The sequence below is a fragment of the Zalophus californianus genome, chromosome 9 (assembly GCF_009762305.2).
Source record: "Zalophus californianus isolate mZalCal1 chromosome 9, mZalCal1.pri.v2, whole genome shotgun sequence".
Taxonomy (NCBI): Eukaryota; Metazoa; Chordata; class Mammalia; order Carnivora; family Otariidae; genus Zalophus; species Zalophus californianus.
In genome coordinates this window covers 79,390,125-79,408,716 of record NC_045603.1, presented here as the reverse complement: position 1 = coordinate 79,408,716, position 18,592 = coordinate 79,390,125, and the positions used below count along the sequence as shown (strand labels likewise).

The window sequence follows — 18,592 nt, the reverse complement described above, 5'->3', positions numbered from 1 at the left end:
AGAGATGGGCCTTTAAAGAGGTAATTAAGGTCAAATGAGGTCATGGAGTAGATCCCTAACACAGTATGACCGGTCTTCTCATAAGAAGGGGGGGCCTGGGTGGCTCAGTTGGTTAAGCGTCTGACTCTTGCTTTCAGCTCAGGTCATGATCTCAGGGTCCTGGGATCGAGCCCCGTGTCGGGCTCTGCACTCAGCGGGGAGTTTACTTGGGATCCTCCCTCTCCCTCTGCCCCTCCCCCTCGCACGTGCTCACTCTCAAATAAATAAATCTTTAAAAAAAAAGAAAAAGAAGAGGAAGAGCCACTAGGGATGCACACACACACAAAGAGGTCATATGGGGACAGTGAGAAGTCAGACATCTATAAGGCAAAGAGGCCTCAGAGACACCAAACTTGCCAAGACTTTTGCCTCCAGAACTGAGAGAGAATAAATTTCTATTATTTAAGCCCAGTCTGTGTATTTTGCTATCACAGCCCTAGCAGATACAATGGGTATAGTAATAATACCACCTCATGGGAGTTTGAATTACATGTGGCTAACGCCACGCTTGGCTCCCAGTAAGCACTCAATAAACAGAAGCCCTTATTTGTGGCTCAGAAAGAAAAGAAGGAAAACAAAATAAAATTTGCTTCTTCAGCAAGAAAATCAGTGATTATTTAAAAGCATTTGCCAAGCACTTTGAGTAAATACCTAATTTAATCTGAATAACAATCCTGTGTAAACCGTCCTGATCTTGCACCTGAGGAAACAGACGCCAAAAAAAAAAAACAAAAAAAAAGTTATGTAATTGGTCTAAAGTCACCTAGAAAGAGGCAGAATCAGAAATACGGCTTTAAAATCTGTATTCTTTCCACTATGCCATACCACCTACTAAAGCAACTTCCTAGATGCCAAAAGGTTACTAATGAAAGAGACCCATTCTGGATGATTTCTGCAGCAGACACACAGCAAGGGGGCTGGCTTTTGGGGTAGGAATGTATTCCTGCCCACACACAGATGTTCACTCCCACGTCAAGCTGGACCACACAGATGCCTGCAGTGAGTCAAATATCTTTTCAAAAAAGACTTTTTAATCTGCTCAAGCACTTGAACCAAATATTCACTTTATACTCCAGAGCTCTGTGCCAAAGGCATACGGCCAGTTGGGCCGAAGAAATGGTAAGGGCATGTGTTAACAATCAGGATGGCCTTCCCTTGCAGCGCCTGATTTGAGGACAACTGCCTGTAGACAGACATGTAGACAGACCGCTGGGCCGGGGTAAGGTAACTGCAAAATTGAACCCTGATTGGCCACATGGATGGGTTCCCACACGTGAGATCATCTTGTATTCTACGTTAGCCAAGGAGAGTATCAAGTGAAATAATGGTATTTTACATATAGTTGCTCTGAAATGGTCTTACCAGTAATAATTAGCCAATAGGATTATGTTTTAAGACGACTCCCTATTAATGAGGAAAGCTCATAGTTAGTAAAGGTGTTTTTCTTATTTACCACGGCACAGCAGTTATATTTAAATTTTTAAATTATTTTAGTTTTAGTTTTACAATGAAACTGAGAGGGAGGGACAGAGATTTCCCATATACCTCTGCCCCCACACATGCAGAGCCTCCCCCATTACCAATATCTCCCACCAAAACAGTATATTTCTTACCAAGGATGAACCTACACTGACACATCATCATCACCCAAAGTCCACAGTTTGTCTTAGGGTTCACTCACGATGTTGTACATTCTATGGGTTTCGACAAATGTATAATGACATGTATCTGTCGTCGTAATATACAGAGTAGTCTCACTGCATTAAAATCCACTGTGCTCTGCCTATTCATCTCCCCCTGCCACCTCCCCTGGTAACCACTCATCTCTTATCTCCATAGTTTTGTTTTAGTTACACTTAAATTTAAGAGACTAGAAAGCCCTTTTTATGCTAATTGAAACTGAACTTAAAATTTATGGAAAAGCCATTTCTCAAGATTGGCCATGAATCCCTCAAGTGGGGTTTCATTATACTGTTCTCATTTTGTATGTTTGAGATTTTCCATAATAAAAAGTTTAAAAATAAACAATATTGACATTAGAAACATTATTTCTGCCCTGATTCTTACATGAATGTTATAGATTCAAACTTTGAAAAAGCTTCTAAGATAGGGATAAAATTACTCCTGTATCTCTACTCGTGAAATCAAGGGCTGATGAAGGATGGATGACTACTACCAAATGTCTTGGGTGTTTCTCAAATTTATCTTAATGAGATCATCAGTAATACAGTAGTACACTCAGAATCCCTTTGGCTCCCTGTGCAAGTGTGGCAGATGCTGTCAGTACACCATGACCTATCCTCTTAGCACCTACCACTTGAAGGGATGCCACCTTGTTTCCAATGTCCAACCTCCATGACTCTGCTAGACCTTCTCTCTTCTTTAGAGATTGTTCTGCCTACAGTAGCTAGGGGCAGACCTCAAGTCCTTGGGAATCAGTGCTCCCTGTGAGCACCCCTCATCCACTGCCTGAAAGGAGCTGATGGATAAACATCCTAACTCTCTTTTTCTTCGGATTACTTAGTTCTGAGGCTCTTGTTCTACATTTTTTCCCAGAAGGTCCCCCACCCAGATATAACATTGATTTTCCAAAGTGGGAACTTGCTGGAGAACTTATCCTTTATCATCTTCCTTCTCTTCCCTGTCTCATCCCACTTCCCTACTAGTATTCCTGGGATCCTCTCTCAAATATGCTTCTTGTACCTGAATCCTTGTCTCAAGATCTGCTTCTGTGAGAATTCAAACCAAGCAAGATACCAAATTGAGAGACCTAGCCCTCAACCTGAAGAAAAATTTCATGAGGGATTTTGAAAAGATGTCCTATAAATGAAGGCAGCGTTTGGGTTAACATAAATTTTTCCCCCTTTCCAAAAATCACAGAGTAGGTTATACTTGAATCTACCCTGTGGAGCTGATGTAAACAGTTTGGTAAGGATTGGGGCCCATGACCCCAATATTTAGGTAAAAATTTAAAGAATTCTTTTTTAAAAATGATTTATTTATTTTAGAGGGAGAGCATGTGAACGGGGGTGGGGGAGGAGAATTTCAAGCAGACTCCCGGCTGAGTGTGGAGCCTGACATAGGGCTCAAATTCATGACCCTGAGATCATGACCTAAGCTGAAATCAAGAGTTGAATGCTTAACTGACTGAGCCACCCAGGTGCCCCTAAGAATTCTTGAGATAAGAGGTATCATATGGGATTTTAAAAAAGCCTAAGACAATTGATCAAATGGATTGCAGTGGATGGAATCACATAACCCCAACTAAAAATCTGCCAACTGAATAAATGTTCACAGTGAGAATTGTGAGTCAGATTAAATTGGAAATTTGGTTGGCAACCCTGTTATTAGAGAAGAATCAAGGTAAAATGCTAGGTTTTGTGTGATGAGATTCTGTATGAATGTGGAACTTTTTAAATCTACATTTTTAGTTGAAAAGAACATTTTTAGTCAGTATCATTTGTAAATTTGCAAGCAAATGCCATCAGAAATGCCAAACTCAGTGTATAAGCTTTTTGACTTTTGACTGCTATCTAGTTTTAATATGAATGAAAACCTTGTATTTACCATTTATCCCAATTTTAATTCCCTTAAGGTATCTTGGATGTTGTAAAGAAAGGAATCTGGTGGGACTCCCAGTTTTCTCATTTAACTAACTACCTGGGTTGATTATGGTGCCAATAAACAGAATAGGGAGTAAGTGATATAAAGGTGATTTGGCTGCATAATATTCCATAGCATACATATACCACATCTTCCTTATCCATTCATCTATTGATGGACTCGTAGGTTGCTTCCATATCTTGGCTATTGTAAGTAATGCTGCAATAAACATAGGGGTACATATATCCTTTCAAATAAGTATTTTGATTTTCTTTGGGTAAATACCCAGTAGTGGAATTATTGGATCATATGGTGTTTCTATTTTTAAGTTTTTGAAGAACACACTGTTTTCTACAGGGGTTGTACCAATTTACATTCCCATCAACAGTATATGAGGGTTCCTTTTTCTCTACATCCTTACCAGCACTCGTCATTTCTTATGTTGATTCTAGCCATTCTCACAGGTGATATCTCATTGTGCTTTGGATTTTCATTACCCTGATGTTTAGTGATGGTGAGCATCTTTTCATGTGTTTTTTGGCCATCTGTATGTCTTCTTTGGAAAATTGTCTATTCGGGTCCTTTGCCCATTTTTAAACTGGGTTTTTTGGTGTGTGTTGGGATGTAAAAATTCTTTATATATTTTGGATATTAACCTTATTGGATATATCATTTAAAAATATCTTCTCCCATTCAGCAGGTTGCCTTTTTGTTTTACCAATGGTTTCCTTCACCGTGCGAAACCTTTTTAGTTTGGTGTAGTCCCAGTAATTTATTTTTGCTTTTATTTCTGTGGAATATTACACAGCCATGGAAAAGGATGCAATTGTGCCATTTAAGACAACATGGATGGACCTAGAGGGTATTATGCTAAGTGAAATAAGTCAGACTGATAGACAAATACCATATGATTTCACTAATACACAGAATCTAAAATGAAAGAAGAAATAAAGAGAATTAGAACTGTGAACATAGGACAAACTGATGCTTGCCAGAGGGGAGAGGGTGAGGTTATGGGCGAAATGGGTGAAGGGGAGTGGGAGATACAGGCTTCCAGTTATGGAATGAATAAGTCATGGGAATAAAAGGCACAGCATAAGGAATATAGTCAATGATATTGTAATAGCATTGTAAGGTGACGGATGGTAGCTACACTTGTGAGCATAGCATAATGCTTAAACCTGTTGAATCACTATGTTGTATACCTGAAACCAATATAACATTGTGTGTCAATTACACTCAAAATTTAAAAAAAATACATACATATGTGTGTGTGTGCGCACGCGTGTGTGTGTGTGTGTGTGTGCGCGTGTGGTTTTGGATTAGAACAGATAATGACATAATTTAAGGCATCTGTGGACCATGGAGGGGGTGATGTCTGTTAGGTGATGAGTGCAATGTCCTATGCATGGTTTACAAGGCTAACCTATCTGTTCCCTGCTTTATTCTCAAGCCACTTGCCCATCACAGACTATGCCCTCAGCCACATGCGACACTCTCTTGGCTCTAGGTTTACATTGGCTGTTCCCTCTGACTGAAACACCTTTTGTATCCACCCCACTCCATCACAACGTGGACAACCCATGTTTAAACACTTTCCAAGACAGAGCACTCACAGCTCCACCCTTTCTGCTATGACTTTGGTGTTAACTCTCAGTTTCCTAAGACAATGGTGCTGATATAAGAACACCTCACAAGACTATTAAGATTAATTATACACTGAAAGCACTTAAAGCAACACGGCACACAAAGTGTTCTCCAAGTCTTTGCTTTGACTATTAGTTGCTGTCTTATAAGACAGCCCATATCATCTTCTGTTAAATTTTTTTTTTAAGATTTGTTGTAATAACAGTCTTACCAGATAGTGCTAATTTAAAATAATGAATGTTCTGGTCTTTTCTAAATCTTATCACAAACCACCGTTTTCAATAATTTTTACCTGTTTTTTTCCCCCTTCTTTTTAACACTTAAGTCAGCTTTGTGTGTGGATTGCCACAATCTGTATACTGCCAATTTTTTATGCTTGTGTTGTATCTCACTGTTTTAAGAGTTTCCTGATATTTGAGCACATGGATTATTTCCAATTTTTTATTATTTTGATTGGGCCTGTTTGACAAACTTTTTCCTGTGAGTTAATTGCTTGAGAGTTTTCTGAAAAGTGAAATTTAATTCAAATTTTATTCTTACACATTTATGAATTTCTCCAAATATTCTCTAAATATTGTTATAAATCTATTATAACCATAGCTATCTATTCACCATTATAAGTGCTAACATAAGGAATTTAAGAATTTATGTGTAATTAACTGTCCTTTATGAATTTTTGAATATGAATTATACCCAAAATTATTAAGCTAAAAATAGCACCTTTGTGGCTAAGGGCAAGGATGCTTAAAGTTTAACTTTTTCTAACAAATAGGAATTACTGTAATTTTAAAAACTGGCTTGGAAATATATTAAGCCCTAGGCCTCTTTAAACCTAAATTAAAGCAATCTTTTACCTTTTTATTATAGTATGTATAATTTAGTTTATGAGAAAAATAATCCGTTAAGAATAAGGCTGTTAAGGGGCACCTGGGGCGCCTGGGTGGCTCAGTCGTTGAGCGTCTGCCTTCGGCTCAGCTCATGATCCCAGGGTCCTGGGATCGAGCCCCGCATCGGGCTCCCTGCTCAGCGGAGAGTCTGCTTCTCCCTCTCCCACTCCCCCTGCTTGTGTTCCCTCTCTCGCTGTCTCTGTCAAGTAAATAAATAAAATCTTAAAAAAAAAATAAGGTTTTTAAATGAAATTGATGATTTCTTTTCAATGCAATAGCTTTCCCCTTTCGTATTTTAGCATGCTTAAAGAATGCTTTATAGCACAATTTTAACTATTATAAATGTCAAAGAAATTTAAGAGTTTATTCACAATGACTCAAATGTCCGTCTTTTAAACTTTTGAATTAGATCATAGAAAATTCTGTACTATCCACTGCACTGGTTACTTGAGAAGCTGGCCTCCACATGTTGTTGGAATGGAAGAAGAAAGGGACAATAAGAAAGACGGTAGTAATTTTAACTGCCTTGTTGCCATTGGAAGATTACATCCATATATTGTCCCACAGAACAGTGGAGAGATTAAAGTGAAACCAACTGAATTTATAACCCGGTTTGCAATGAATGGAAAATTTGTCTATGTGGACCAAAGGTGAACATTTATATGCCATAATGATTAGAGTTCGATGGGATACCTAAGGCTTAAAGATGTGCCTAGTAGCACTGCTGGATAAAACTTGGAATAATATTTTTTAAGCCAGTAGTGCAGAAACTGAACATGATCTGTGGCCACAATTTTACTGAATGGGAGAAGAGCATACCCTGGACTGGGTGGGTGTCCATTCTATTGTGTACCTCTAGTCTGGGTCTCGGGCAGCCGAACGGATCCCAGGTTTACTCACCCCCCGTCCACTCTCCTACTCTCCTGACCATATATGGACCTACAGTACTCTGAAAGGGATTGCATTCACCAATCTGAAGTTTATTTTCAATTTTAAAATCAGGGCAACAGCAATTTTAGGATATCTGCCTCAGGAACTTTTGGGAACTTCTTGTTATGAATATTTTCATCAAGATGACCATAGTAATTTGACTGACAAGCACAAAGCAGGTATGCATTGAATGGGGGTAATTTGGGGGTAATTTTAATTACAGCCTCAACTCATTTCTCATTCCTGTGAAATCTGAAACTTTTAATGTAGTGGTAGAGTATTATGCTGATTATTATCTTTTCTTGTTAAGTTCTACAGAGTAAAGAGAAAATATTTACAGATTTATACAAGTTCAGAAAGAAAGATGGCTCTTTTGTAACTTTAAAAAGCCAGTGGTTTAGTTTCACAAATCCTTGGACCAAAGAACTGGAGTATATTGTGTCTGTCAACACTTTAGTTTTGTAAGTAATTTTTTATGTTGTTAAAACCTTTATGTTAATCTCAAATGAGTGTCTTTTCTCATCATTAAAGTTGTATGATCTTGTGGCTTTATAACTTGAGTATGTATTGTTTTGTAATTCATTCACTGTTCACTGGTGTTACTTCTCAGAATTAAGCTGTAAGTTTTCCCTTTTGTAATAAGTTTCTTTTTGCTTGGTATTAAAGGTGATAGTAAATGTATTCACTCAAGCTCCTCCTTCCTACCCTTCATGGTGGCCTTGTCTTGTCCCTCCACTAAATGATATAGTTGTAACTTAAAACTATATATCACTGTAAGAAATTGTTTTGTCCTGCATATCATTTTTGCATGCACATCTTTTTTTTTCTTTAAATTTTGTATTGTTATGTTAATCACCATACAGTACATCATTAGTTTTTGATGTAGTGTTCCATGAGTCATTGTTCGCGCATAACACCCAGTGCTCCATGCAGTATGTACCCTCTTTAATACCCATCACCAGGGTAACCCATCCCCCCACCCCCTCCCCTCTAGAACCCTCAGTTTGTTTCTCAGAGTCCATAGTCTCTCGTGGTTCGTCTCCCCCTCCGACTTCTAGGCCTGGGATACCACATGTGCTTGTGTGGGAGTATTTGGCTGAGGGAATAAGCAGAATTCCAGCCTAAGCATTGCTTGCCAAGTCCTGGCTATGGCTGTGTTAGCCAGCCTTAAAGAAGACCTAAGTTTTCCTGATTTGCTTAATAAGCTAACATAGCCCATTCTAAGTATTATTAGCTTTCTGTAAGCTTTTCTTTATAATTACTGTAAGGTTGCATCAAACCAATTCTGTTTCCTGATCTATAGTTTTTTAAAAAGGCCCCCAAGGCTTGGTTTCTCCAGCAGGTTCCTCTGTTACTCATTCTAATAATCCTTGCCTTCTTATCATTAATATAAAAACTGAGAGTTTGCAACTGTGAGAAAATGTACTTCATAGGGTAATAGGGCATTGGGCAAATGCCCTGGTACTTAGCACATCAATACCTTGATATCTGGTGGTGACATTAACAGTGTGTATATATAAAACAAAAAGGCCAAGAATTGATAAGTACACAGAGCTTTAATGTAGTGGCTTTCACAATTTCCTTCACTTAAAAAAAAAATCACCTATGGTGTTTCTTAATTCTAGGGGACATAGTGAGATGAGAGAAGTGTCGTTACTTCCTTGTAGCTCTCAATCATCAGAAGGTAAGCTTAGTTTTAAATGATCGAGATTTATTACTAGGACTGTTACTGTAACCATCTTTTTCTGTCTTGGAGAAGGAAACATTTCAAAGTAAAATGCAAAGACTTCTATGGCTTAAATTATCCTTTTCAGAATTTCTACAGTACTTTGAACACACTTCCATTATAATCTTACATCCTATTGCAATTAGTTGTTTGTTCGACTGGCCTGCCACTAAACTGAGTTCAAGAGTAGAAATGGTATTTTATCCATTATCTATCCCTAGAAGTTCCTTGTAGTTTGTGTTACTCAGTACATATCTGTTGGGTAAATTAATGGAAAGCATTAAGGGGGAGTTTTTGCTTATCTTGAATTTCCACCACAAGAATATTTTAATGCATTACTTGTATAAATAAAAATAGAAATATTAAGTAATATTAAAAAATAAAGCAGTATTGCTCTGGCTTTAGTGTGGAGATTAAAATGAGAAGGAAATATCTGTACTCAAGTGCTACAGGTTATAAATGTACCCTCAATGATGTTCTACACATTTGATTCCTATCATTCTTCATACGCATTTTAAACCATCATGAGTTATGTTTCTAATGCAAGCATGAATGGTTAGAATATTTTAGGATGTAGCTCTTTCTTTTAAAGAGGGAAATAGGAAGTATATTAGAGTTGAAATAAAAAATAATAACTGAAGTTATATATACATTTTGAAAGTCTTCATTTGAATTTTTCCTTTTGTTATTATTTAGAATCCTCTAAACAGTCTTGCATTAGTGTGCCTGGAATGTCTACAGGAATAGTACTTGGTGCTGGGAGTATTGGAACAGATATTGTAAATGAAGTCCTGGATTTACAAAGGTAAAGTTTTATTGCTGCATATATTTTCACAAGTGAAATTATATTTATAAAACCAATATTCAAAAATCAGTAAGTTTCCTATATGCAAACAATAACTAGTTCAATAATATAATGAAAGAGAAGATCATTTTTACAGTAGTAACAAAAAAGCTAAGTATTTAGAATTATATGAAAACAAATTGTTAATGATACAAACTATATGAACTATATGAAAACAAATTGTTGATGCTACAAAGATTCATAAAAGATGACTTGAATAACTTTCTGTATAGTTGTTTTTCAATGGGAAGACTCAATACTGTAAATACTGTACTGTAAAATACTGTAAAGATGTCAGTGTTTGTTAAACTCATCTATGAATTCAATGTGAATCCAGTCAAAATGGCATCTTGCATTTGTTTTTTAGAATCCAACAAATGGTACTAACCATATAGAGGAATATTCTAAAAACTAAAAGTAATAGAATAAGATTAACCCTAACAGATACTAAAATATAAAGCTACAGGCACTAAAACATTTCACTACAACCCACAAATAGATTAATGGGAAAGAATAGATTTTAGAACTAGACTCAGACACATATGGGAATTTATTATATGGTAAAAGTGGCATTTCAAATCAGGGGAAGTGGATTAAATAAGGGCATTATAATAACTCTATATAACTATTTGGGGGGAAAAAAGCTGAACACCAACTTTATTCTTTATATTAAGATAAATTTCAGATAAACCAAAGAGTTCAAAGTAAAATTTAAAAACTAAAGAAATATTTCAAGAACAGAGATATGAGTTTTTATAATCTCAGTTTAGAATGTCCTTTCTAAACATCACAAAAAATCCAGAATTCATAAAGAAAAAAGTTGATAAATTATATAAAGATTCAAAACTTAAGCTAATAACCATTATGACAAAGGTAAAAGATTAATAAATTGCAAAAAATGTGTTTCATGTGATAAAATGGACTTAATATAGCTTCCTATATGAAGTTTTATGGTATAAGGAATAAAGTTATTAAGCTATTTAAACTTTATAAATAAACTATAATTTTATTAACTTTTATTTATATTAAACTTTATATAGAGCGTAAAGTTGTTAAGTAGTTTTTAAAAAATAGCTCAATAAAAAGTTGGAGAATAGAAAAAAATTATAAATGGTCAAGAACCTTCAACAATTGTTCAGCCCTCACTGGGTGTTGTATGTAAGTGATGAATCACTGAATTCTACCCCAGAAGCCAATATTGCACTGTATGTTAACCGACTAAAATTAAAACAAAACAAAATAAAAACAGAAAACAATTGCTCAACCCCACTCATAGTTACAAATATATACAGCTGACCCTTGAACAACATGGGGATTGGGGATATCAACCACCTTGCCAGTCAAAAATCTGCATATAGGGGCGCCTGGGTGGCTCAGTCATTAAGCGTCTGCCTTCGGCTCAGGTCAGGGTCCCAGGGTCCTGGGATCGAGCCCCACGTTGGGCTCCCTGCTCCACGGGAAGCCTGCTTCTCCCTCTCCCACTCCCCCACTGCTTGTGTTCCCTCTCTCGCTATGTCTCTGTCTGTCAAATAAATAAATAAAATCTTTTAAAAAAATCTGCATATAACTTCTGACTCCCCCCAAATTTAACTACTAATAGCCTACTATTGACTAGAAGTCTTACCAATAACATAGTCAATTAACACATATTTTGTATGTTATATGTATTGTATGCTCTATGCTTACAATAAAGTAAGCTAGAAAAAGAAAATATTGAGAAAAATCATAAGGAAGAGATTCTGTTCCAAGATGGTGACATGAGAAGACCCTGAATTCATCTCTGCCACAGACACACCAAATCTACACCTATTTATAGAGCAGTTTCTCCTGAAGAAGAACTGAGGGCTGACTGAAGAGCTTCTGTACAAGTGAAGATAAAGAGGCCACATAAAGAATGTTAAGAGAAATACACTGTAACAAAGGGAAAAAGGGAATCCCCACTCCTGACACTGCAAACAGCAGTGGGAAGGAATAGTACTGAGGGATTGTGAGCAGATTTGTCTGCCATGGGACACACACAAAAAGCACAGTTTAGAAGAGCAACTAGAATATACAGGAACCAGCCTGGAACTCTTTAGCTCCAGCTATCCCACCAGCACAGCCCTAGCACAGAGTGTCCTGGGATCCTCACCCAGGCTAGCCCTAGCTCTAGCTAGTCAGCAAAAGTCACCAGGCTCAGTCTACACAGGGGACAACCATACACAAGTCCATTCCTTCAAGTTTAGGAGAAGTAGCTTTTCCACCTAATTCATGGAAACAAAAACAGTAAGTCAGTCAAAATGAGAAGACAGAGATATGCACCAAACCAAACAACAAGACAAAACCCTAGGAAAAAAAGTAAATGGAGATACCCAGTCTATCTGATAAAGAGTTCAAAGTAATGCTCAAAAAGATGCTCACTGGACTAGAAAGAAGAGTGGATAAACTTAGTGAGAACTTCAACAAATTAATAGAAAATATCAAAATAATCAGAAATGAAGAACACAATGACAGAAATGAAAAATACAATAGAGGGAGTCAATAGTAGATTAGCAAATGCAGAAGAATGGATCACTAATTTTGAAGACAAGGTAATGGAGAGCATCCAAGCTGAATAGCAAAAAGAAAAAATAATTTTAAAAATGAGGACAGGTTAAGGGATCTCTTGGACAACATCAAGTGAACAAACATTTACATCATAAGGATCCCAGAAGGAGAAGAGAGAGAGTAGAGGGCAGAAAACTTATTTGAGGAAGGAAATACTGCTAAAAGCTTCCCTAACCTGGGGAAGGAAACAGATAACAAGATAAACCCAAGGAAGTCCACACCATGACCCAATATCTTTTGTTTTGGTGTTTAAATTGTTAAGAGAGGATTTTAAAAGCAGGAGGAGAGAAGCAACTAGAAATGTTTAAGGGAAACCCCAGAAGGCTATCAGCTGATTTTTCAGCAGAAAATTTGCAGGCCAGAAGGGAGTGGTATGATATATTCAAGTGCTGAAAGGAAAAAAACCTACAACTAAGAATATTCCACCCAGGAAGACTATCATTAAAAATTAAGGAGAGGTAAAGAGTTTCCCAAACACAAGTTAAAGGATTTCACCACTGCTAAACTGGCCTTACATGAAATCTTAAAGAGAATTCTTTAATCAGAAAAGGCCATAAGGAAATTACAAAAGGAAAAAATTTCACTGGTTAAAAAATATACACAGTAAAGGTAGTAGGGTCAACCACTTATAAAGCTAGTATGATGGTGAAAAAACAAAAGTAGTAAAATCAATTACATCAACAAAAATTAGTTAAGGGATACACAAAAGTAAAAGATGTAAAATATGCTGTCCTATACATAACATGTGAAGGGGGGAGTAAAAATGTAGTGCTGCTTTTAGACTGTTGAACTTAGGAAACCATCAGCTTAATACAGACTGCTATATACTTTGGATGTTATATATGAAACTCATGGTAACCACAAGCCAAAAATGCGTAATAGATACAGAGAAAATTAAGAGAAAGGAATCCAAGCAAAACACTAAAGAAAGTCATCAAATTACAAGGGAAAGGACCAAGAGAAAAAAGGAAAAAAGAACTATAACAACCAGAAATAAGTGAACAAAATGGCAATAAGTACATACTTATCCATAATTACTTTAAATGTAAATGAGCTACATGCTCCAATCAAAAGACATAAAGTGAATCAATAGATTAAAAAAAAACAGACCTATCTATACGCTGCCTATAAAAAACTCACTTCAAAGCTAAAGCAACATACAAACTGAAAGCAAAGGGATGGAAAAAGATAAATCATGCAAATGGAGGCAAAGAAAAAAAGCTGGGGTAGCAATACTTATATTAGACAAAATAGACTTTAAAACAAGGACTATAGCAACAGATATAGAAGGCTATTACAGGGGCGCCTGGGTGGCTCAGTCGGTTAAGCGGCTGCCTTCGGCCCAGGTCATGATTCCAGGGTCCTGGGATCAAGCCCCACGTTGGGCTCCCTGCTGAGTGGGGAGCCTGCTTCTCTCTCTCCTTCTACCTGCCACTCCCCCGACTTGTACTCGCTCTCTCTCTAATAAAAAATAAAAAATCTTTAAAAAAAGAGAGAAGGCTATTACATATTAATAAAGGGATCAATCCAAGAAGAGGATATAATAATTGTAAGTTTCTATGCACCATGATTATACAGCCAATTAATCGATGACAAAGGAGGGAAGAACATACAATGGGAAAAACAACATAGGAACACCTAAATATATAAAGAAAACATTAACAGACATAAAGGGGGAAATTGACAGTAGTACAATAGTAGGGAACATTAACACTCCACTTACATCAATGAATAGATGATCAAGACAGAAAAATCAGTGAGGAAACAATCACTCTGAACAACACATTAGGCCAGATGGACATAAAAAATATATACAGAGCATTCCATCACCAAATAGCAGAATACACATTCCTTTTAGATGCAGAGGAAACTTCTCAAGGATAGATCACATGCTGGTCCACAAAAGAAGTCTCAATAAATTTAAAGAAACTAAAATTATATTGAGCATCTTTTCTAACTACAACAATATGAAACTGGATATCAATTACAAAAAACAAAACAAAACAAAACCCTGGGGAAAAAAAAAAAACTCATGGAGACTACACTACATGTTAAACCACCAGTGGGGTCAGTGAAGAAATCAAAGAGGAAATAAAAAAAAAAAATACCTGGAAACAATAGAAAATAGAAACACTACAGTTCAAAATCTTTGGGACACAGCAAAAGCAGTTCTAAGAAGGAAGTGATACAAGCCTTCCTCAGGAAACAAGAAAAGTCTCAAACAATGTAACCTTCCATATAAAGGAACTAAAAAAAGGACAAAATCCAGAGTTAGTAGAAGGAAGGAAAAAATAAAGACTAGTGTGGAAATAAATGAAAGAGAGACTAAAAACTCTATTAAAAGATCAATGAAATTAAGAGTTGATTCTTTCGAAAGATAACAAAATTGATAACCCTTTAGCCAGACCCATCAAGAAAAAAGAGGACTCAAAATCGGAAATGAAAGAGAAGTTGCAACCTACACTGCAAAGGATTATAAGAAACTACTGTGAAAAATTATATGCTAACAGCAAATTGAATAACCTAGAAGAAATAGATAAATTCCTAGAAACATACAGTTTTACAAACTGAATCAGGAAGAAATAGAAAATCTGAACAGATCCATTACTAGTAATGAAATGGAATCAATGATCAACAAAATCCCAACAAACTGAAGTCCAGGACCAGATGGATTCACAGGTGAATTCTATCAAATGTTTAAATAAGTGTTAATACCTATTTCCCTCAAGCTATTCCAAAAAATAGAAAAGAATGTTTCCAAGTTTATTCTATGAGGCCAACATTACTCTCATACCAAAATAAGACAAAGATACTACAAAAAAACAAAAAACACAAAAACCCTATATGCCACTATCTCTGATGAACGTAGATGCAAAAATCTTCAGGAAAGAATTAGCAAACCACATTCAACAATATATTAAAAGGATCATTGAACATGATTAAATGGGATTTATTACAGGGATACAGGGATGGCTCAATACTTGCAAGTCGATGAACTTGATACACCACAATAACAAAATGAATATAGAAATCATATGATCATCTTAACAGATACAGAAAAAGCATTTGACAAAATTCAACATCCATTTATGCAAAAAAAACTCAGCAATGTGGGTTTAGAGGGTATATACCTCAACATAAATAAAGCCATATATGAAAAAACCCAGAGCTGACATCATACTCAATGGTGAAAAATTGAGAGCTTTTCCTCTAAGACCAAGACCAAGAACATCCCCCTTCACCGAGTCTTAACCACAGCTATCAGACAAGAAAAAAAATAAAAGTCATCCAAATTGGTAAGGAAGAAGTAAAAGAGTTACATTTTTGCAGATGACATGGTACTATAGATAGAAAACACTAAAAACTATTAGAATAAATGGATTCAGTAAGTTGCAGGATACAAAAATCTATAGAAATCTGTTGTTTCTATATCCTAATAACAAAGCAGCAGAAAGAGAAATTAAGCAAGCAATTCCATTTACAGTTACACTAAAAAATATAAAATATCTAGGAATAAACTTAACTAAGGAGATGAAAGTTCTGTACCTTGAAGAGTAGAAAATATTGATGAAAGGAATTGAAGATGACACAAACACAAGGAAAGACATACATGCTCATGGATTGGAAGAATATTAAAATGTCCATGCTACCCAAAACAATCTATAGATTCAATACAATCTCTATTAAAATATCAATAGCCTTTTTCACAGAAAATCCTAAAATTTGTATGAAACCACAAAAAATCCCAAATAGCCACAGCAATCTTGCGAAAAAAGAACAAAGCTGGAGATATCATAATATTAAATTTCAAGATATACTCTAAGTCTGTGATCAAAACAGTACGGTACTGGTGCAAATATAGACACATAGATCAACAGAACAGGATAGAGCACCCAGAAATAAACCCATGATTATATGGTCAATTAATCGATGATAAAGGAGGGAAGAACATACAATGGGAAAAACAGTCTCTTTAATCAACAGTGCTGGGAAAAACTGGATAGCTACATGGAAAAGAACAAGATTGGACCACTTTCAGGGCACCTGGGTGGCTCAGTTGGTCAGGTGTCTGCCTTTGGCTCAAGTCATGATCCTGGAGTCCGGGGATGGAGCCCCACATCAGGCTCCCTGCTCAGTGGGGGAGTTTGCTTCTCCCTCTGCCCTCACCCCCACTCGTGCTCTCTCTCTCTCTCACATAAAGAAGTAAAAATCTTAAAAAAAATTGGACCACTTTCTTATATATACACAAAAATAAACGAGATGGATTAGAGACCTAAATGTGAGAACTGAAACATAAAATTAAAAAAAAAAAACAACATAGGCAGTAATCTCTTAGACATTGCCTTAGCAACATTTTTCTAGATATGTATTCTGAGGTAAGGGAAACAAAAACAAAAATAAACTACTGGTCGGGGGGGCGCCTGGGTGGCTCAGTCGGGTAGGCATCTGCCTTCGGCTCAGGTCATGATCCAGGGTCCTGGGACTGAGCCCTGCATCAGGGAGCCTCAGCAGAGAGGCCCGCCTCTCCCTCTCCGTCTGCCTGCCACTCTGCTACTTGTGCTCTTTCTCTCTGTCAAGTAAATAAATAAAATCTTAAAAAATACACTACTGGGACTACATCAAAATAAAAGGTTCTACACGGCAAAGAAAAGCATCAACGAGACTAAAAGGCAATCTACTGAAATAGGAGAAGATATTTGCAAATGATATATCTAATAAGGGGGTTAATATCCAAGGTAAAGAATGTATACAACTCAACACCAAAAAGACCCTAAACACCTCAATTTAAAAATGGGCAGAGGATCTGAATACACATTCTCCAAAGAACACATCCAGATGGCCAATAGACACATGTAAAGATGCTCAGCATCAATCATCATCAGGGAAATGCAAATCAAAACCACAATGAGATACCACCTCATGCCTGTCAGAATGGCTAAAATCAAAAGACAAGAAATAGCAAGTGTTGGGGAGAATGTGGAGAAAAAGGAACCCACATGCACAGTTGATGGGAATGTAAATTGGTGCAGCCATTGTGGAAAACAGTATAGAGGTTCCTCAAAAAATTAAAAATAAAAATACCGGGGCACCGCTTTCCAAGCTACCTGGGGAAGGGTCCATATGGCGTTGTTTTGCATTCCTGTCGTAACTTAAAGGGAAACGTTCACAATTTCCGGAGCCCTTGATGTCCTGCAAATGAAGGAGGAGGATGTCCTCAAATTCCTTGCAGCAGGAACCCATTTAGGTGGCACCAACCTTGACTTTCAAATGGAACAGTACATCTGCAAAAGGAGAAGTGATGGTATCTACATCATAAATCTGAAGAGAACCTGGGAGAAGCTTCTGCTGGCAGCTCGTGCCATTGCTGCCATTGAAAACCCAGCTGATGTCAGTGTCATATCGTCCAGGAATACTGGCCAGTGAGCTGTGCTGAAATTTGCTGCTGCTACCGGAGCCACTCCTATTGCCGGCCGCTTCACTCCTGGAACCTTCACTAACCAGATCCAGGCAGCCTTCCGGGAGCCGAGACTTCTGGTGGTTACTGATCCCAGGGCTGACCACCAGCCTCTTACAGAGGCGTCCTATGTTAACCTGCCTACCATTGCTCTGTGTAACACAGACCCTCCTCTGCACTATGTGGACATAGCCATCCCTTGCAACAACAAGGGAGCTCACTCAGTGGGTCTGATGTGGTGGAGGCTGACCAGGGAAGTTCTGCACATGCGTGGCACCATTTCCCGAGAACACCCATGGGAGGTCATGCCTGATCTCTACTTCTACAGAGATCCTGAAGAGATTGAAAAGGAAGAGCAGGCCGCTGCTGAAAAGGCTGTGACCAAGGAGGAATTTCAGGGTGAATGGACAGCTCCAGCTCCTGAGTTCACTGCTACTCAGCCTGAAGTCGCAGACTGGTCTGAAGCCATGCAGATGCCCTTGGTGCCGATTCGGCAGTTCCCTACTGAAGACTGGAGCGCCCCAGCGGCCACTGAAGACTGGTCTGCAGCTCCCACTGCTCAGGCCACTGAATGGGTAGGAACAACACTGAGTGGTCTTAAGCTGGTCTTCCACAAAGGCAAACAAAATGGAAGTAGAAATGGAAAAGGTTGACGGAAAATAAACAGTTTGTAAAAGTCGAAAAAAAAAATACCGGGTCACCTAGGTGGCTCAGTCGGTTAAGTGACTCTTGTTTCGGTTCAGGCCATGATCTCAGGGTCGTAAGATCAAGCCCCCATTGGGACTCTGTGCTCAGTGTGGAGTCTGCTTGAGATTCTCTCTCTCTGTCCCTCCCCCCACTTGCACACACACACTCTTTCAAGTAAATAAAATATT

At 37.5% G+C, this 18,592-nt stretch overlaps 1 protein-coding gene and 1 pseudogene across 4 annotated transcripts in view; both read left to right on the top strand.

Moving 5' to 3' along the window:
• Positions 1-9,647, top strand: part of ARNTL2 (aryl hydrocarbon receptor nuclear translocator like 2) — an 84,912-nt gene extending 75,265 nt beyond the window's left edge. For all 4 annotated transcript variants that reach the window (XM_035729207.1, XM_035729206.1, XM_035729208.1 and 1 more), the window contains 5 exons: positions 6,586-6,826; positions 7,179-7,285; positions 7,417-7,567; positions 8,732-8,790; positions 9,529-9,647. In XM_035729207.1, the coding sequence (XP_035585100.1) occupies positions 6,586-6,826; positions 7,179-7,285; positions 7,417-7,567; positions 8,732-8,790; positions 9,529-9,641 (671 nt within the window). In that variant the 3' untranslated portion in view covers positions 9,642-9,647. The remainder of the gene's footprint in view (positions 1-6,585; positions 6,827-7,178; positions 7,286-7,416; positions 7,568-8,731; positions 8,791-9,528) is intronic.
• Positions 9,648-12,211: 2,564 nt separating this feature from the next.
• LOC113921615 lies at positions 12,212-18,370 on the top strand (annotated as a pseudogene).
• The last annotated feature ends 222 nt before the right edge of the window (positions 18,371-18,592 follow it).